The 17588-nt window shown below is 37.5% G+C and overlaps 1 protein-coding gene across 1 annotated transcript in view; it reads right to left on the bottom strand.

The window, feature by feature from the left end:
• LOC119652463 (peroxidase) overlaps positions 1-17588 on the bottom strand; it is a 123878-nt gene that overhangs the window by 43668 nt on the left and 62622 nt on the right. The window contains exons 3-4 of the mRNA XM_038056630.1: positions 12174-12253; positions 5393-5483 (exon numbers count right to left, since the gene is read on the bottom strand). Coding sequence (XP_037912558.1) covers positions 5393-5483; positions 12174-12253 — 171 coding nt within the window. The remainder of the gene's footprint in view (positions 1-5392; positions 5484-12173; positions 12254-17588) is intronic.

The following is a 17588-nucleotide window of genomic DNA, read 5'->3' as shown; positions in this document are numbered from 1 at the left end:
TTTGGGCGAAAAATTGGAAAAGTGGCAAGAACATTTTTTTTCCGATATTGAATTGGATTGTCTTCAGAATTCTGCAAAAGGCGTGGACTTTTCGGGGAAGTTGTAATTGAAGCTCCAACTATATTATCTCAGAAGATTAATAGGCTTCTGATTTGATTGCTCTGTGTTGGCTATGGAGTAAGAATCAGGGGGCATTTGGGTAATTTTGTTAAATTCGGCTTTGATGATAATTCTGTTGTACCGACGGAGTGCTATTTGTTTTCGGACATTATGTAACGAGAGTGAAAGGTGTCCGTAACAGGAGGAGAAAACTGCTTAAGTGCATGACAAAATATTTGAACAAGCCGGCTGGGGGCCTCATCTGATCGGGAGAATCTAGATGACATCTTGAGGGACAGCGAGTGATATATACAAAAAATTATTAGCGTGACAATCACGTAAACTGGAGACTCTTTTAATAGTGGCGGGGTGTCTCGAGTTCGGGTGGTCGGGTGGGTGATACTTTGAACTGTTTTTGGATCTCGATCGACTTTTCCGAGGGTATTATTATGGATTTCAGATTGTGCTTACCGCCGTCGGTTTTCCTTCATAACTCTTTGAGTTCTTTGCCCAAAAGACTTCATTAATGGAAAACCCCTAATTGTTTCTAATTTTTTGTTTTAGGTCCAAGAGAAAAATGTAGGAAATATTTTGTGTGAGTGCCGCGTTAGCAAAGGAAATCTGGCCGGTTGTAATTACTTACAGTTGCCTCAACCGACTAGTCCGGATACCACACTCTTTTCTGGTCAAAATATATTTCATAGACCTTTTATCAATTCGTTTTTATGAATCAGCTAGTAAAAGAAGGTTACCTAATGGAATCGTTCATACCATTTTATTTTTTTATTGGAAAAATAAAAGCTGGTAAGGAATTTTCTTTAGTCTTAATTTTGATTTAGTGCAGTTGGATAAACTGAGTGAAATGGGAAAGGCAGTTAAGTTGCAAGTATTTATATTGTAGCTAAAATTAGAGTTACATATAGAGATGAAATGTTGAATAAATCATCTCAAAGATTCTCAGGAGCTCTAGGAAAAATCTTTGTTGCATTGCCTGCCTTCTAACTTATACTTTATTCGTTTCTCACACAGTCGATGCATGTTCCTTTTTTTTTATTTACCCCACTTTGAATCTATTATTTCCATTTTACTATTTACCATTTACATTTATTGTTCTTTTGCCTTGAAAATAAAGTAGTTTCATTATAATGGCACAACAATCCATATAGGATCAGGGCTTTGAAGTGTGTTAGAGCACTTCATTCAAGACCGTAACGGTACACTACAGGACTACAGTACCCTGTAGGAGCCATTGCGCTCGCCCGAAATTATTACCCTGATTTAACTCAGGTATTTATTCACAGCCGAATGGACTGGTATCTGACGTCAAATTACGATACAAATTCCATCACCCCCAGTAAGATTTGAACCGCGACTTTCCATACGGCCGCCTTGTTTTCTAACCACTCAGCTATCCGGACACTAGTTGGTGGTTTTATTATTTGCATTGCATTTAATTCGATCGCTAAAAGCAAGGTAGGCATACATTTATTTGGATAATAAAAAAGCATTAAATGTAAAGACAAAAAAAAATTAAAGGCAAATATAAAGGTAATTGCTTCCTAATGATCTGAAATTTAAAAAAAATACCAAAACTAGCCATCCGGTTTCACAATGTTTGACCAGGAAGGCATATCTATCCCAAAAATCTAAGAAAGCCTGGCGAAATTGACGGTGTAGATCCACCAGAACCTAAACACATCCCTATTGAAATGTCCCATCGACACACACTTGCATACCAATATAGTAGCTTGGCTCAGAAATGTGGGGGGTGGGGTTTGCCTTGAGTCCCTTTGACGTCATGTACAAATTCTCTACGTATCATTTATTCAGTTCGTTGGTTCCGCATCACAATACCATGGAATTACGCAAACAATGCGTGGCTAAGATTTGCAGAAGGAGACAATGATGCGCTATCTTTGGGGTACCCTCCCCATTTTAGCATTTTCCGGCCATTACAATTGTCCTTTTATTGTTTGGGAATGTGTGAGTTCTCCTGGGGGCTAGAGTAAAAACAAAACTTCATATTGAAAATTTATTAGCTGAACTTCTTCTGTTAAATATGGTTTGACCATCTGTCTAGCTGAGCAATTTTGTGAAAGTAGTAGTAGTATTATTTGTCTTTTAAATTATTTTAGCTTTTTGTCATTATTCTTATTTTTCTGGTTATATTCAGGCCTCACGAGAGTCGGGTAAATATAGAAATTCTAATGAAAAAATGTATTAGGGGACCCGCATTACTTTTATCCCAGATAAGTATAATTTTCACCCCTAACCCTGTTTTTCTGTTTAATTTTACACCCCGGGCCCGGATTTCCTCTCTTATGGCCTAGTTGTATTTAATTCATTTTCATTCATTTCTTATTGTCTTGTATGTTGGTTTTTCCATTCCGAAATAGCGAATGTGAAAATGTTAAAGGGGCCATCCCGCCTATTTAAACATAGTGTAGAATATTTGGGCAAAGTGATTTTTCGATATTTCACATTATTCGGAAATTACAGTGTTAAACAAGTAAAATGTCAGATATCAGGTTTATGTCCATTGCTGTAATGGAGCTCGAATTTAACGGTCCGAATGACTTTCAAATGACTTCGGAAAAAGAGCGAGAATAAAAGTCAAAGCCTGTCAGATTAATGGTCAGTTAAAATGTAATTGTTAATAATAACATTTGAATTTTTAAATGCACTTTTCTCGAAACTGCATATTGACGATATTCTTACAAATTGTCACGACATATTCTGAATTTTTCGATATTTTTTAATAATCCTAGTTCACGAACTGGAATATATTCTAAGGGTTAACATGCCTCTTATTTTTTTTCTGCGTTCTGCGTGTTTTTGGAGATGACTGGATAAGTTGTCCCGTACTTCAATGACGAGAGATAGTGTCGAGCTGAAAAAATTGTCACGTATGCTCAAGATATTAATAAATATATGGTGAAAAATTCGCATTCATAGCTTTGTTCACTTCTTAAAAAAAATCACAAAAAGCTAAAAAAGACGGCTTTCACACGGGATGACCCCTATAAGAATAATTGGTCGAATCATATTTAACAGAAGATGTTCAGCTAATAAATTTTTAATTTGAGGTTTTTTTTCCCTCTAACTCTCAGGAGAACTCAAACGTTACCATACAATAAAAGAGCAATTATTATGGTCGGAAAATGCTAAAGTAGGGACGGTACCCCAAAGGCAGCGAATCATTGTCACCTTCTCAAAATTTCATGCGATCCCGCTGCGGCATCAGCGAACTGAACAAATTGTACGTAGAGAGTTTGTACAATAATGTGAGGGGGACTCAAGGAGAACCCCCTTCCTCTATATTTCTGAGCCTATGTAGTAGATAGGTATACAATGTGCGTCGAGGGGCATTTTAATATAGGTGTTCTTAGGTGCTGCTGGATTTACAGTTCAATTTCTCCACGTTTTGTTAGAGTTTTGGGATAGATCTGACCTCCTGGTTGATCATTATGAATCCGAAAGGTCAGTTTTGGTATTTTTTAAAATTTCAGATCATTATAATTGCTTTCTTTATATTTGCCTTTAATATTGTTTTTGTCATTATTTCTTCATTTATTTCTTTTCATTTAACGCTTCTTTATTGTTTAACTTAGTACCTTGCTTTTAGTGATCAAATTAAATGCAAATAATCAGACTTCTTCATTTCCTATTCGCTAGTGATTTTATTTTACTTATTATAGTTCTTATATACCTATATTTACATATACTTTATTACATCATCAAATTTGAATTTTGTTCCCGAATAATTGAAAGGCGCAAATGCATAACATATCATTTATAAATACCTAACCAGGTCGAATGCCAATCATTCAAATAATAAATACACCCGTGTCAGGCAAAAAATTTTAAGGAAATCATTGAAACTTCATCAATTCAAATAATTATGAAGTATGAACCACATAACTCAGACGGAAATTTTAATAAATAACGTAGTCATAATCACTTCATTTATATGTACTTCCAATAAAAGCGCCGGGGTATGCATGTGAATGCATACGGATGTAAAAAAACATAATTGAAAAGATATTGCCATTTTTCAAATAATCTGGCATTGAAGGAGATAGACTATCTGTAGGTATAGGTTTTAGTTATGCTAGTTGAAGCGAACTATTATACCTACACATTGATTATTCTTCAATTCATTCGTGCAATTGAATGAGGTAAAATATCGTTGAAAAATGCCGGAATATGAGTCACGTCCCCTTATACATTGTAAGCTTCTATCTGGGCATTACTCCCATTATCTCTATTTCGAGTAAATTTTGCTTTCAAATATCTTGTTCAATGGTTGAATACTATCAGGTCATTTATCCATTTTTGAATATTGTGAAATGAAAGTAAAATTATGCTGAATTATTAAATATTCATTAATTTATGATTCCTCACATAAATGTATGAAAAACTTTTACTTTTATTTCGTCATTTTGGATGCTGGTATGTTGGCTCTAAGTGGTTACTCAATAAAAAGTGGTTAATGACGGAAAATTATCTGAAAAATTTCGTGCAATGATAAACACCTTATATTTACGATAAAGATACTTGATACACGATGGTAACTCATACGAAGCAGGATGAAAAGAAGAATTATGATGCATAAATATTTATAAATATTAAAAATACAAATATTGAATTGCAACCGCTCTCTTAATACTCTTTGCTATCAACGTGATAAAAATTATAATAAAATTCATAGTTTCAAGAAAGTGAAAACTGGTGAGATATGGGTCATTAGATACACGGCATCAAGCGACAAAACGAACAATTTCAAATCAATAGACATCATTTACATACATGATCCGTAAACGTTTATGTTTTGCAAAAAAAAAAACTTTTACTTTCTTCTCGTATCCATCCGTATAGATTTTATAGGATGGCATAAAACTAACACGTGGTTGGCACCCGCTATGCGCTGAAAGTTTCAATATATGTAGATAAAATCCATTATTTACATAAATCCGGTTTACAAATGCTTTTGTTCGTTTGATTTTGCTTTTAGACGGAAGTTATTTTTAGTCCACGAAAACAGCATAATATACGCATACTGGGCATATGCTTCTAGTAAGGATATGCATATATTGCATTTTTAAGTGTAGGTTAATTAAGTAGGCCATTTCCATGGCTTTCAACAGGTGTTACAGTTTCGAATGTTTAACTAAAATTACAGTTGAATGTGTGAATATGCCGATTTGCTTTGAATAAATATCTTAAATGATTGAGATAAGATTACGCCTACATTTGCTATTTTGTTGAGTAATAAAATCAATTTAAAACTTACGTTCTTGCTAAATTGATGGAAATATCCAATAGTAGTTCACCAACGGTTGCAACATGCTCTGGTTTCCACTCGCCTTGTGGTTGTGCGACACCTGTTAAGTACATACATATAGAATCGCATTAACTAAAATTTAGAGACTGGTTGATTTAGACTCATAGTAAGGTTTCGTTTTAATGCGTATACGAGAGATATCTTAAGTTTTGATTTATAATATATAATCATGATAAGGGCTCAATATTTACTTAGATCTGGTATTTATAGATAATTGGAGATAAAATTATTCAATCTATAAATTAATTTTTATTTCAAGACTAGTAAGATTTAGATTTAAAATAAAACAGCATTTTATTTTATTTCTTTCAGGATTTTTCAAAAAATGGATTTGAAATGTTTTTTACTTAAAGGAATTTTAGGTGGTTAAGGGAAGCAAAATTTGAGAAGGACAATGACTATCCGTGCATACATAGTGGAATCCTATTGTATCCCTCGAACCACACTATTACGGGGTTCAGTGAGCAGCTAAGGCGGAAAAAGCCTGCAGCGATTGCTACGGGTATTTTATCCTCATTATATGTACTTTTATTACTATTTTATTATACATATTGACTCCCGTTCACTCTTCGATCTTTCTTAATAATGTTATTATATCATTGTCACGATAATCCCATTAGATCATGGCCCTGAAGTGTATTAAAGCACTTCATTTAAGACAGTATCCATACAGGATTACAGTACCTTTTAGCAGGCAATGTGATCAGCATTGTGCTCGTCTGCGATTATTATGCTTTGATTCAGGTACCCATTCACAGCTGAGTCGACTGGTATCCGAAGTCCAGTCACAATAAAAATTTCGCGACCTTCCGTGCCGAAAAGGTAGTGCTCTAACCGCTGACCTATTCGCAACTTCCTTAGTTTTTATTTATGACTTATATCCTTTTATAGCGTCTTTCACCGTCTCCCCAAAAGGTTCTTATTAAAAATTAAAACTGGGCACAAATGTGTTGATTTAGATTCAGAAATTCCGCTTTTCTCACAAGAATAAAAAGTTTGCACTCGAGAATGAGGATTTCATTTTGAAAATATTTGCAAACCAAAGAAATGATACCAATCTTCAATCTGACATGTGGATTTCCAAAACACAATGAAAGTACAAAAATAAAACAAATGATTAGTTGGTCTGGTCAATGACTCGAATCAAACATTCAAAACAAGTAAAAGCGAATTTCGTCTGTATCTATTTTATTACGGATAGTCCGTCTCTTCCGTTAGCAAAAAATTGATGACCATTGATTGAAGATATTTAACTTGATCGATTATTTTGGAAGTTATGTTGTTGTTAATTGCGTCATGTGTGTTGTTTGGCATTTTGGAATAACGAAAGCGAATGGTGTTTACTTTTACTTCAACGAATAGTACTTTTGTACGTATATTTATGGATTTGCGATAAACATATTATATTATGTTGCGAATATATGCAGGGGTCCCTTTTTTTGGTTCATCGTCCATTTTATTAGGAAAAAATTTATGTTATTATCTAACTCTTATATGTAATATGAAATATGGTGGCTGATTTAGAGATAGCCAACTGGATTTGTAATGTAGTCTTATGACGTGTTTCTGTTCGCTTATGCAAGGAATATAAGGTACTTTTATTGGCTGAGTTCTCGAATGTTTTTGTGATTGTAAGGAAGCTGCTAAATTCATATATACGCGTGAGTCCCCCGTGGCTCCAGTATTCTCTTTACAAGAGTGATCGAATTGAATTTTCTTTGAGGGTTCATTTGAAAGACAAATCCTTTGTAAATGTCGATATTTAAAATTAAAATTTTCGTCCTTTTGAGTGGAAGGAAATAACGCCTTTGAAAAGACGATTGAATTTCAGCAACAACGTTTGCTCCGCTAAGCTCTTTAACAAAACTCTCGTTCATATCGTTTGCTTAAAGTTTTGTTGATACAAAGAGGTCTGGGCTGTCATCAAGAAGAATAATGTGAAAAGATCCTCCACTTCCTCAATAAACTGCATCCTAGTATTGAGTTCACCCTGGAGATGGAAAAGGAATGTCAATTACCTTTCTTGGACTTGGAGGAGGAGGAGGAAGCAAAAGAAAATAGATCTGCAAATTCACAAAAAGCCGACGGACACCAAACGGGTTATCCCCAGCACAAATTTGCCTCTTTCAACTGTAAGATTAACCGGATGCTAGCTCTTCTCATTTCCTCGTAAGGAGTGATGAAAGAAACTAAATATATTTTTATGGTTGCCAGACTGAATGGTTCCTCCGACCATACCATCAGCCAGCTTGGTTAGCAAAAGGAGACTCCAAATCACCAGTCCAGACGCTGCATGGGTTTGGAAAGGGAAATTTCGTTGAAAATAAGACTGGGGCGATATTGTTTGAACGTCGTCTTCAGCAGCTGGAACAACCAACACAAAACCCTTTTGGGATCTACCGAAGATCCAATTGATCAAATGGCCAAGTTTGGAGTATACGAAATTTTTAGCGCTAATTGCAGGAAAGCATACATTAGACAAACCAGAAGGAACATGGAAATACGTTTTGACCACTTAAAGAAAGCAGAATTTTCGGAGGAGAGAGTAAGTGAGGTTTACCCCGCGATACCAAGGAGAGTAAATATAAATATAACGATTTTGAATTTGTTTCCTCATCCAAACCTAAGCACTGAAGAAGGCGACAAGTAGTTGCCGAAATAAGCATATTTTGGGTCGGTCCGGCATCAAGTGAATGCGGACTTAGGACTCCTCAATTCCTAAAAAAGATGCACATTTGCCAATTAATAAATAATTTTTAGTAAGGTAAAAGGAAACTGGTTTTGGATTATGTTATATCATGCGCTCTCTGAAGTGGATGATCCACCAAACTCACTTCTAATACTACATGTTAATTACAAATGGAGCCTGGTGTAGGACTTGAAAATAGGGAGTTTCATCATTATTTGTACTAATAGTACAAATAGTACAAAAAAAACCGAAATGAAACACTGAGATCAGGGAAGGAGATAAATAAAGTATAGTTGGAGATATTCCATTATGCTGAATGCTATCTGATCGTGTTGACTTCTAAGCCTGGGAAAAATGCTAGAGCCTTCACCTCAGTTGACGCCAGTCGAGAAATTGGCAAGGGTTCTTGATGCGTGGACGGCGTTAGGACGTTAGTATTTTAGTCCTTACTGGAGAGGCTGATCGATTCGCAAGAGCCCTATTCACACTATGCATTTCTTCACCATGTACGCACCACAAATAGGTCGACTTTATGCCGAGAATTATGCCTTCTGGCAACTTCTCGATGCAAAGACCTGTAACGTGCTTGCTAATGGCTATATTATCATTACAGGCGACCTTAATGGTCATATGGGTGCCATGAGCGATGAAGGAAAAGGGTTTGGAGCACGCATGAGGGTGGCGAGCGTATAGTGAATTTTGCGATATTTTACTACCGTCACTGATTGCAAAGCCCCTTCCAATAAGACTATCTCACCTCAGCATCGGGCGTTGCTTGCCGCCACCAATAAAACAGCGTGAGGAACGCCCTGGCCCGCTGCGCATTAAGTGGTGGCAACTTCGTGAGAAGAAATGATCTCTCTTACGGGATTACCAACCATTAAGAATGTGGAAGAATCGTGGAACCAAGTTAAATATACAATCCTCAAAGTGGCCTATGCACCCATATGCAAGTCAGGTAAGCGGCTCAACAGCCAATATACTTGGCTTTAAAATGACGACGTCCAAATGAAGGTCAATGAGAACAAACGCCTCTGTCACAATAAAACGCACACACGCACGTTAATGATAATAACGGTACTTTGCTTACGGACCGACGAGCCGCGGCAGATAGAATATTTCGAGCAGATTTCAACTGAAGAATTTGTTCATCCTCCACTTCTATAAACATTGCCGACATTTGGAGCAATTCCACCTGTCAGCAACGCTAAAGCCAAGGAAGCAATAAAACGATTGAAATCGAGGAAAGCAACAGAACTCGACGACATCGCATCTGAGCATTGGAAGGCGAAGAGCTTGGACCTAACACTGTGGCAAATGAATTCTGCAATCGGTTTATTGAGGAGAATGAAACATCATCTGATTGGCATGAAAGTACTATAGTTCCAATATGGAAATAGAAAGTTGCTGCCACGAAGATTTTTAAACACATTCTTGATAGCCGTTCAAATATTCGTGAGTCAAGCCGGGTTTGTGAAGAACTGCGGAACTACTGACACAATCCATGCTGCCCGGTTACGGATGAGAAACACCGTGAGAAGTATCGCACTCTTTACATTAAATTGCTGGGTCTGGAGAAAGTGTTTGACCGGGTGCCATACAAATTTACTTGGTATGGTCTACGACAACATAAGGTGCAGAGGAACTCGTGCGCTCTCTTGCATTGCTCTTCCACGATTTGAAAAATAAAGTTCGAACAGTGGCGTGGGTATCGCTTCGCGTTTCTGTCGGTCTTCATCAAGGAAACGCCCTCTCACGACTCCCCTTTGTTCTAGTTATGGGCACTGTGACACGGGACATCCAACGTCCAGCGTTTAATAATAAAAATAATCTCGAGCAACTTGCCCAAAAATGGAATAATCGCCTCATGCAACACGGTCTCAAACTGAATTTGAATGAAACTTAATTTTTGAAGACCAATCCTCACGAAACAGGCACTATCACTGTTAATGGCAGTGACCCCATAACTGAGCGAATCAAATATGTCGGATCAATGTTATCAGCCAAAGGAGAACTGTGTTGTGAAATTGCTTTACGCATTAAAGCAACCTGAATGAAGTGGCGTTTTATAACTGATTTTCTTTTTAACCGACGCATCCACGAAAGTCCCAAATCTAAAGTTTACCGCAGGGTCATCCGCTCTGTCGCCGTCTATGATTCTGAGTGTTGGCTGAATATAAAAAACAATGAACGGCGTCTTGTGGTAATGGAAACGAAGATGTGACATTGGATGAGTGACGTAGCACGTTTTTATCGCATCCAAAATGAGGATACCCGCGATCGATATGGGGTTACGACCCCTGCACTCCATCCCTTTGCAACTAGTTCCAGAACTGCTATTAAGAGAGACCGTTCATTACATATCCCACATCACTATATTGGTGGAAAAAATGTTCATACTCCTTTTCTATATACGGGGACCGCGCCCTCAACTAAATGTGGAACGATATTACCCATTGTATGCAAGGGAATTTATAGTTCCCAGAGTTTTGTTGTCAACAAAACCTTGAAAAGACATCTAGGGCAAAACAATAATTAGTGAATACAAGCGTACAACCAACAAAAAATTAAAGTGGAACAAATGAAATTAAACGAGCTCGCTAAATATAGTCTTCTACTCGGTTGTCGTACGGAAGTTCGCGGTTCGAACCTCATTAGTGGCAGTGGAATTTGTATCCCGATTTGACGTCGAATACCAGTTCATTCAGCTGTGAGTGGGTACCTGAGCCAAATCAGGGTAATAATCTCGGACGAGCGCAACGCTGATGACATTGCCTCCTACAGGGTACTGTAATCTGTGCCGTTACAATCTTGAACGAAGTGCTCTAACACACGTCAAGGCCCTGTTCCAATTGGATTGTTGCGCCAATTATTGTTATTATTATCTTCCAGGGGGATTTGTTGAGTCCCCTTTGGTTTTGCATGGCGCCTAACCCGCTGAATGATGCTAGAGGGCACGGTTTTGCAATAAAATATGGCCTATGTGCTAAGTACGATGTACTTAGATGACATCAGGCTGTTTTCTGGTACCGATGACCACCCGTCTGTGGCGCGATATTTGGAGGAAAATCAAAGGAATTTGGCTTCTCGCGAGGGTGCTTCTAGTTCCCGTAATATTATCAGCTACATCTGTTGTACTTAAATCCCTCGCGGTTTCTCTTGATGTTTTATCACACAGTTTGGTGCAAACCATGCGAGAGTATACCATTCTGCATACATTCTACTCGCTATTGCGGGGAGTTCTCAACGAATTCTTCCATTAACCTACCACAGGCCACCACTATAGAGTTCCTTTATCTTGTAAGTAGGTAGGATAGCCTAAATGTTTGCCACTTAGTACTAGCATTAGGTAAAATGCGGCAAATGCCGAGATTGTGACTACTCGGGAAATAATAGTATCAAGGAAAGTTTCAACGGGTTTTAAGGGAAGTATCGTACCCCATTCATGGTTATAGTGTGCCTATTAACTATAGTATGTCAATGAAGCCTATAACTGACCGGAATTTTCGATGTTCTTACTTTTCGATGTTTTAGCCCAGCATCTGATGTTAAGTATTTTGCATGGAAGATCAACCGTCAATTGAATTTTAGAACTCTTACAGGAAGTGAGATTGAAATCAAATTCTCAAGAGGAATTTTCTTATTGGAACTGAACTATATTATTATACATCTAGTAACCATTATCAAATAAAGCAGTTACAATGTTGCACATAGCGTTAGACATGCAACTCTTCGGAATGTTTATCCGCATACATATGTTCCTATTTAGTAAGAAAATTCCTTGCAAGTTAAATTACGACGAAACGGATTTCACGTTTAGTGCACGCATGTGCGGCATTAGTTCTTTAACTTTTTTATTAATGCATTCTATCGAATTGCATAATTTAACTCCAGTTGTATTTACATTTTATAATAATAGATTTGTGATATTTATTTTGCATGCAAGTTAGCCTGCCTCATAATCCACTGGTGTGTGAATTCCTCGATACGAGAAACGCCAATAATAAATGGACAATTATGCGACTATAAAAGCAAACTTACGAATTCTTTTCCTGGCGTCCAGATAGGCTGCATTCACGGCATCGTATGTTATGCAAGTTCGATCAGCAATGAACGGTTCCCTGTGTAAAAGAAGTGAAAAAGAGAAAAGTATTAATAATTGCATATTCTGTGTATAGTCAGACTATTAAAAACAAGTATTTCAAATATAGTTGATCGAAATTGGCATCATACTATACTTTAATGGAATGGTAATTGTCCAGGAGTGGATCGAAAACTACGCTTGAATAAGTTTGCTTTGAAATTCCATAAAGAGGATATTAAGATGCACGTGATAGATCATCAATTATTGATGATCACATGCTCTACTCGGGGTATTAAGGGTAGTCACATTATTGAAAATGGAGTTCATCAATTTTCCAGGAGTTATTCTGTTTTATAATATCTGGAAAAGGATTTGAAATTCCGAGAAATGATATTCATCATAATTGATTTATTTTTAGAACGACCACATGTGCTTCTAACCGTTTCCAATACAAATGTGAAGAGCAAAGATGGCATTTAATAAAGATGCGATACCCTTAATCTACGTGATCAAGATCGATATACGAATCAAATGAAATCAACGAGAGTGGATTTGTAGTTTTGAAGCGCAACGACTGAAATTTCCTCTAACTACTTCTACTTGAAAAGGTAATGTGCAATGCAATGATAAATTCACGAGCGTTCAAATGAAAGTTGTTTTGCAACATTGCATGTCATGTGATCGTAGCGGTGCCTGCAACATCATCTTGAATATTGACTTTCTTTGCACCGAACAATCCATGAAAATAAATCAAATGCATTTGAAACTGCATCTTTTTTCCACTTGTTTATCTAACAAGCGATTTAGAGTTACGTATTAGTTTTAATCGTTTTGATTTACGATTGCATTAAGCCGTTGCAGTCTGAATTTTTCCGTTTACATACAAATATATGCGTATGTTGATGCAACAGACGATCACTTAACATGATTTTTGAACTTTGCCTAGACCTTTCCTTTTGGCAAAGACAAGGAAAATACCGAAGAAAATATAACATGTCTGGATTAGAAATGAAAATAAACGGGTTGGGCAAGGTAGTCTGGTATTTTAAATGGAATTTCCATTCCTGGGACATTGTACGATGAGGACTTGTTTTAATTGAACTACGAATTGTCTGATTAGATAAGAGATGTTCGAGGTGTGAAAATATGCTGCCTTAAATAGAATTTGTAACTGCAATGCATGTGTCAAGATCTTTGACGACCACATTATCTGGTTAGAAAGCTTGTCAACAGTCGAGTTTGACTATATTAGGCGGTGATGAGCAGGTTTTGTTGTGGTTCCTGTGCGAATTCTCTGGAAATTTGTAGATACTCAGGAAAGAGATGAGTTTTTGGATTATACTTTTCAGTAAGATTGGGTTCACGATTGCAAATTACAGGATATTCAGTAGGACTTACAAATTGATTCCACCTAAATGATGTTATGTGTTTACGGAGGTTTTTCGAAATTTATATAGTTGGTTGGTTTGGGCATGGGACATCTTTTTTGTCTAATAGAAACTGCAGAAGATGATGTAGAGTTAGTCTGAATGTGTAGTGTAATATCTGCCTCCGGGTATTGACAGGTTTTTGGCAGTTAGTCGTTAAACTGAGTAAAATGAAAATTTCTTGATACACTCCAAAAACAAGCAGAAACGAATAAAAAATGAACTTTTCAATAATGGGCCGTTTTAGAAAAACTACAACTCTTAAACTAATCGGCATTTTTCTCTTAAAAAGTGTAGTCTGGCTAGCACAGAGGCGTGCAAGAATGTGTCGACCGAGTACTTTGATGGGGCTTCAGTCTTTGCGGGCAGATCTTCACGGTCAATTTCGCCAACTTTTTAGGTTTCTGGGATAACTCTTCCCTCTAGGTCGTTTTCAGTCACTCATCATTTTATTTCCCCTAGGTTCATTAAAAAGCGCTATGAGAACACCACGATTCTTCACAGTGTAGGGAAATAATAATTTATTATGTGTGGTTTGTAATATTGCAGAATATATCGCTCCACAAAGCTTTATTCATTTTTTTTTAGATATAAGATTATAACTTGATTTAGGCTGTTTGATCCAATAAAAAAAGTGGTATTAGGATGGTCTCAAATACTGATCTGATCTGTAAATTTCAGAGGGTCATTTATTTGTTTGGAGGAATTCACTACAACTCCGTTTTGCTTTTCCCAGCACATGCTTGAATCCAAAAGAATCCTGAGTGCTTGCCCTATACCTTTTTGAAGAAAAACCGATGATTCTCTCAAAAAGGTGAAATTGTTTGGCACAACCTGAACTACCTTTTATAGATTGGTCAGTGTACTGCTTTGATATAAACGTGGCCGGGAATTTGTGAGCTTATTCTTCTGCGTCGAACTTTTGTCCTTCAATCTTCAATGCAGTTTTACCTGACGGGAGTTTACTGGAGGTTACTACGGTGGTTTCACAAATTCTTCAGTGCAGCCCAGTTGCCACAGACTATTCACGTTTAAAGTTTTGTGTAACAATTTCTTCACTAAACTTTGTTTGCGGATTGTCTGCAGGTCTATCATATGCATTTCGGAAGCGGCTATACCTACTTTTAGTGACACGAAATTTCATGGGGATGTTGCAATTATAAACCCCCACAAATGAGATAAAGATCTATACATGGAAAATGGGTGTACATTTTTTCGCCAAAAGTAGTCGCATATGCTAACAAATCACTTCACATTTAAATCAAGCACTCATTTTCAGAAAGTATCTTGCAGAAACATCTGATCTGATCAATAATGATTCATCTAAATATATGGCATCTTGGTATCTAAATGTGTATCCACTCCGATTTCTTAAATTCATCTTGGAGATAGCAATTGGTAATAGTATAGGCATTGACATGGAATGGTATTCTGGGAAGTTTGGTGAAAATCCTGCCTTAGCTAGGTCAAATTTGGCTCCTGGAACATCTGGACTGAATTGTCTGAAATACTAAATGTGCCTACAATTGAACCATTGTTGTTATTGTTCTCTTTTGCTGTTGCTTTTAAACCAGAAACCTACGGTTTTGGAGGTTTAATTCATGATATGTTTTTTAATTTTAATTATTTTTTTAATATCAATTTTTATTAAACAGGTTAATATTAGGTAGTTACTGTGAACAATAATATTAATAATCCCTCCCCCCATTAGATATTCGAAAGGCGATACCGAAAATTCTTACCTTAATAAAAATGCTTTCTCTATGACGGAACATGACAGATGATAAAACTCAAAGCAGAAACAACTGGTTAGGTGTAATTTGATAACTACTAAATTATGAAAGAAGTCCCTAATGCCTGGTTTTTCCTAACTATGTTGGTTGAAAAGCCATTTTTTATAACAGATATTTCGGTCTTAGCTTTTCTCTACTGAATTGAATTGTAAGTCACCAAATAACCTACCATAAGTTTTCCAGGAGGAGGGTTCCATGAGCAATTAAAAATGGTTCAGAAGGGGCTTCTTAAATGTGACATCGTGACGGTAATGCGTAGTCTGAATGTCAAGCTGGGCTTCAAAAACATCTTACCCGGACGACAAAGGTTAGAAGTTTACCTACCACTTCGTAATTAGTGGTATATTGCAGCATTGAATCTGCCATAAGGTCAGTTAGAATCCTACTGATCGGCGGTGTGACCACATTCATCATGAGTAGATTTAGAAGTTGTTTTTGGATGTGGGAAACGAGCGACGCATTGATATCGGTCTCGAGCGAGGCCATCGCTTGATGATCGAGTACTTTCGCTTGCGTATCGCGTTCTCATCTTTTTGCAGGGATGGGGAGTTTCGACTCCAAACGGTTCGTTTTTGAGATTGAGCTGTCGTTCAATTATGGGAAAACGATTGTGTTAACCGGTCTGCATGTGCAGTAGGCCGGGGAGTATTGATGAGCTGTGGGCCGTCATCAAATTTGATTTTTCTCTGAGGATTAGGGTGGAGCTGATGCGCTTCAGCTGCGGTTTTGCAGAAAACCTTGGTGAAGTGAAGTGTGGTCAGGGGGACAGAAGCTGCCGCAAACAATTGCGATTTCACTACCGTATATTGGGAAAAAGCAAATTTCTCGATTATCCTGTGAGCTGTATTAACGGCAGATTCCTTATCTATGACAGCAAGGTGCCCAAGAGGGGGAAGGAACATTTTACCATGATTATCAACCCTTTTTTTATGAAATGGTTAGCCACGACACGCACATACGGATTATTTCTCAAGACAGAAGGGAAATTATCTCGTCCATCAATGCACTCAAGCGGGGCAAGGCATGTTCATCGCAGCTTATCCGCAAATCCTGGGAACCTTGAGATCTTTCCCAGACAGTCGAAGAAGGGGATGATCGTGAAAAGAAAATTCCCTTGGGATCAATTAAAGAACATGTCGAAAGCTTAATTGTCAGAAAGTAGACTGGATTTTGCTCTATATCTTCCTTCATTGGCCATATCATTATCCTATGAATCATTTTGAGCATTTTGTGGAGTTCAAATCTCCGCTTCACCTACTTTTCATCGTTTACGAGAAAACTTTCGCCGTGAGAGCATTCCTTAGAAACTGATAGCTAAAATCCGAGTGTCATATGGTGGCGTACAATGTTACGTGTTACTTCAAAGTAAAATTTCAGAAGAATTTGAAATTCGAAAGTTTCACAAATTTGCATCCAGTCACTAGACTATTCCTTCTTTTTATCGGTGGCATACTCCACACTCCCTTGTCAAGATGACAAGGAGGCTTCAATGGAGCGCCTCGTTGATGGCATCTGTTCGCTTCCTCATTTGATCTTGGACTTTGGCCAAATGGCTTTGGATTTAAAAGGGGCTAGTGGAGTCGAACTGAAAATAAACCCTAAAAAAGCAAAGTTCTCAGCTTAACGAGTCGTCGAACCCTTCACATTTGTATTAACGGGTAGAACAATGACGGTGTTGTTCATTTTGTTTACCTTGGTAGTGTCCGGATAGCTGAGTGGTTAGAGCACAAGGCTGTCGTACGGAAGGTCGCGGTTCAAATCTCGCTGGCGGCAGTGGGATTTGTATCGTGATTTGATGTCGGATACCAGTCGACTCAGCTGTGAATGAGTACCTGAGTCGAATCAGGGTAATAATCTCGGGCGAGCGCAATGCTGACCACATTGCCTCCTACAGTCTACTGTAGTGTACCGTTACGGTCTTGAATGAAGTGCTCTAACACACTTCAAGGCCCTGATCCAATATGGATTGTTGTGCCAACGATTATTATTATTATTATTATTGGTAGTGTTGCTTCTGCTGACGGGGGCATTGAGCTTGATGTCACCCGATTGACGAATTAACAATGGCAGATCCGCCTTTGCTGTTTTGTCTAAAATCTGGAGATTCAGATATCTCAGCATAGAGAAAGTGGCCACTTCTGTTATTCAAAGG

This window comes from Hermetia illucens, chromosome 3 (assembly GCF_905115235.1).
Source record: "Hermetia illucens chromosome 3, iHerIll2.2.curated.20191125, whole genome shotgun sequence".
NCBI classification, from domain to species: Eukaryota; Metazoa; Arthropoda; class Insecta; order Diptera; family Stratiomyidae; genus Hermetia; species Hermetia illucens.
This window is presented reverse-complemented; position numbering and strand designations above follow the sequence as displayed.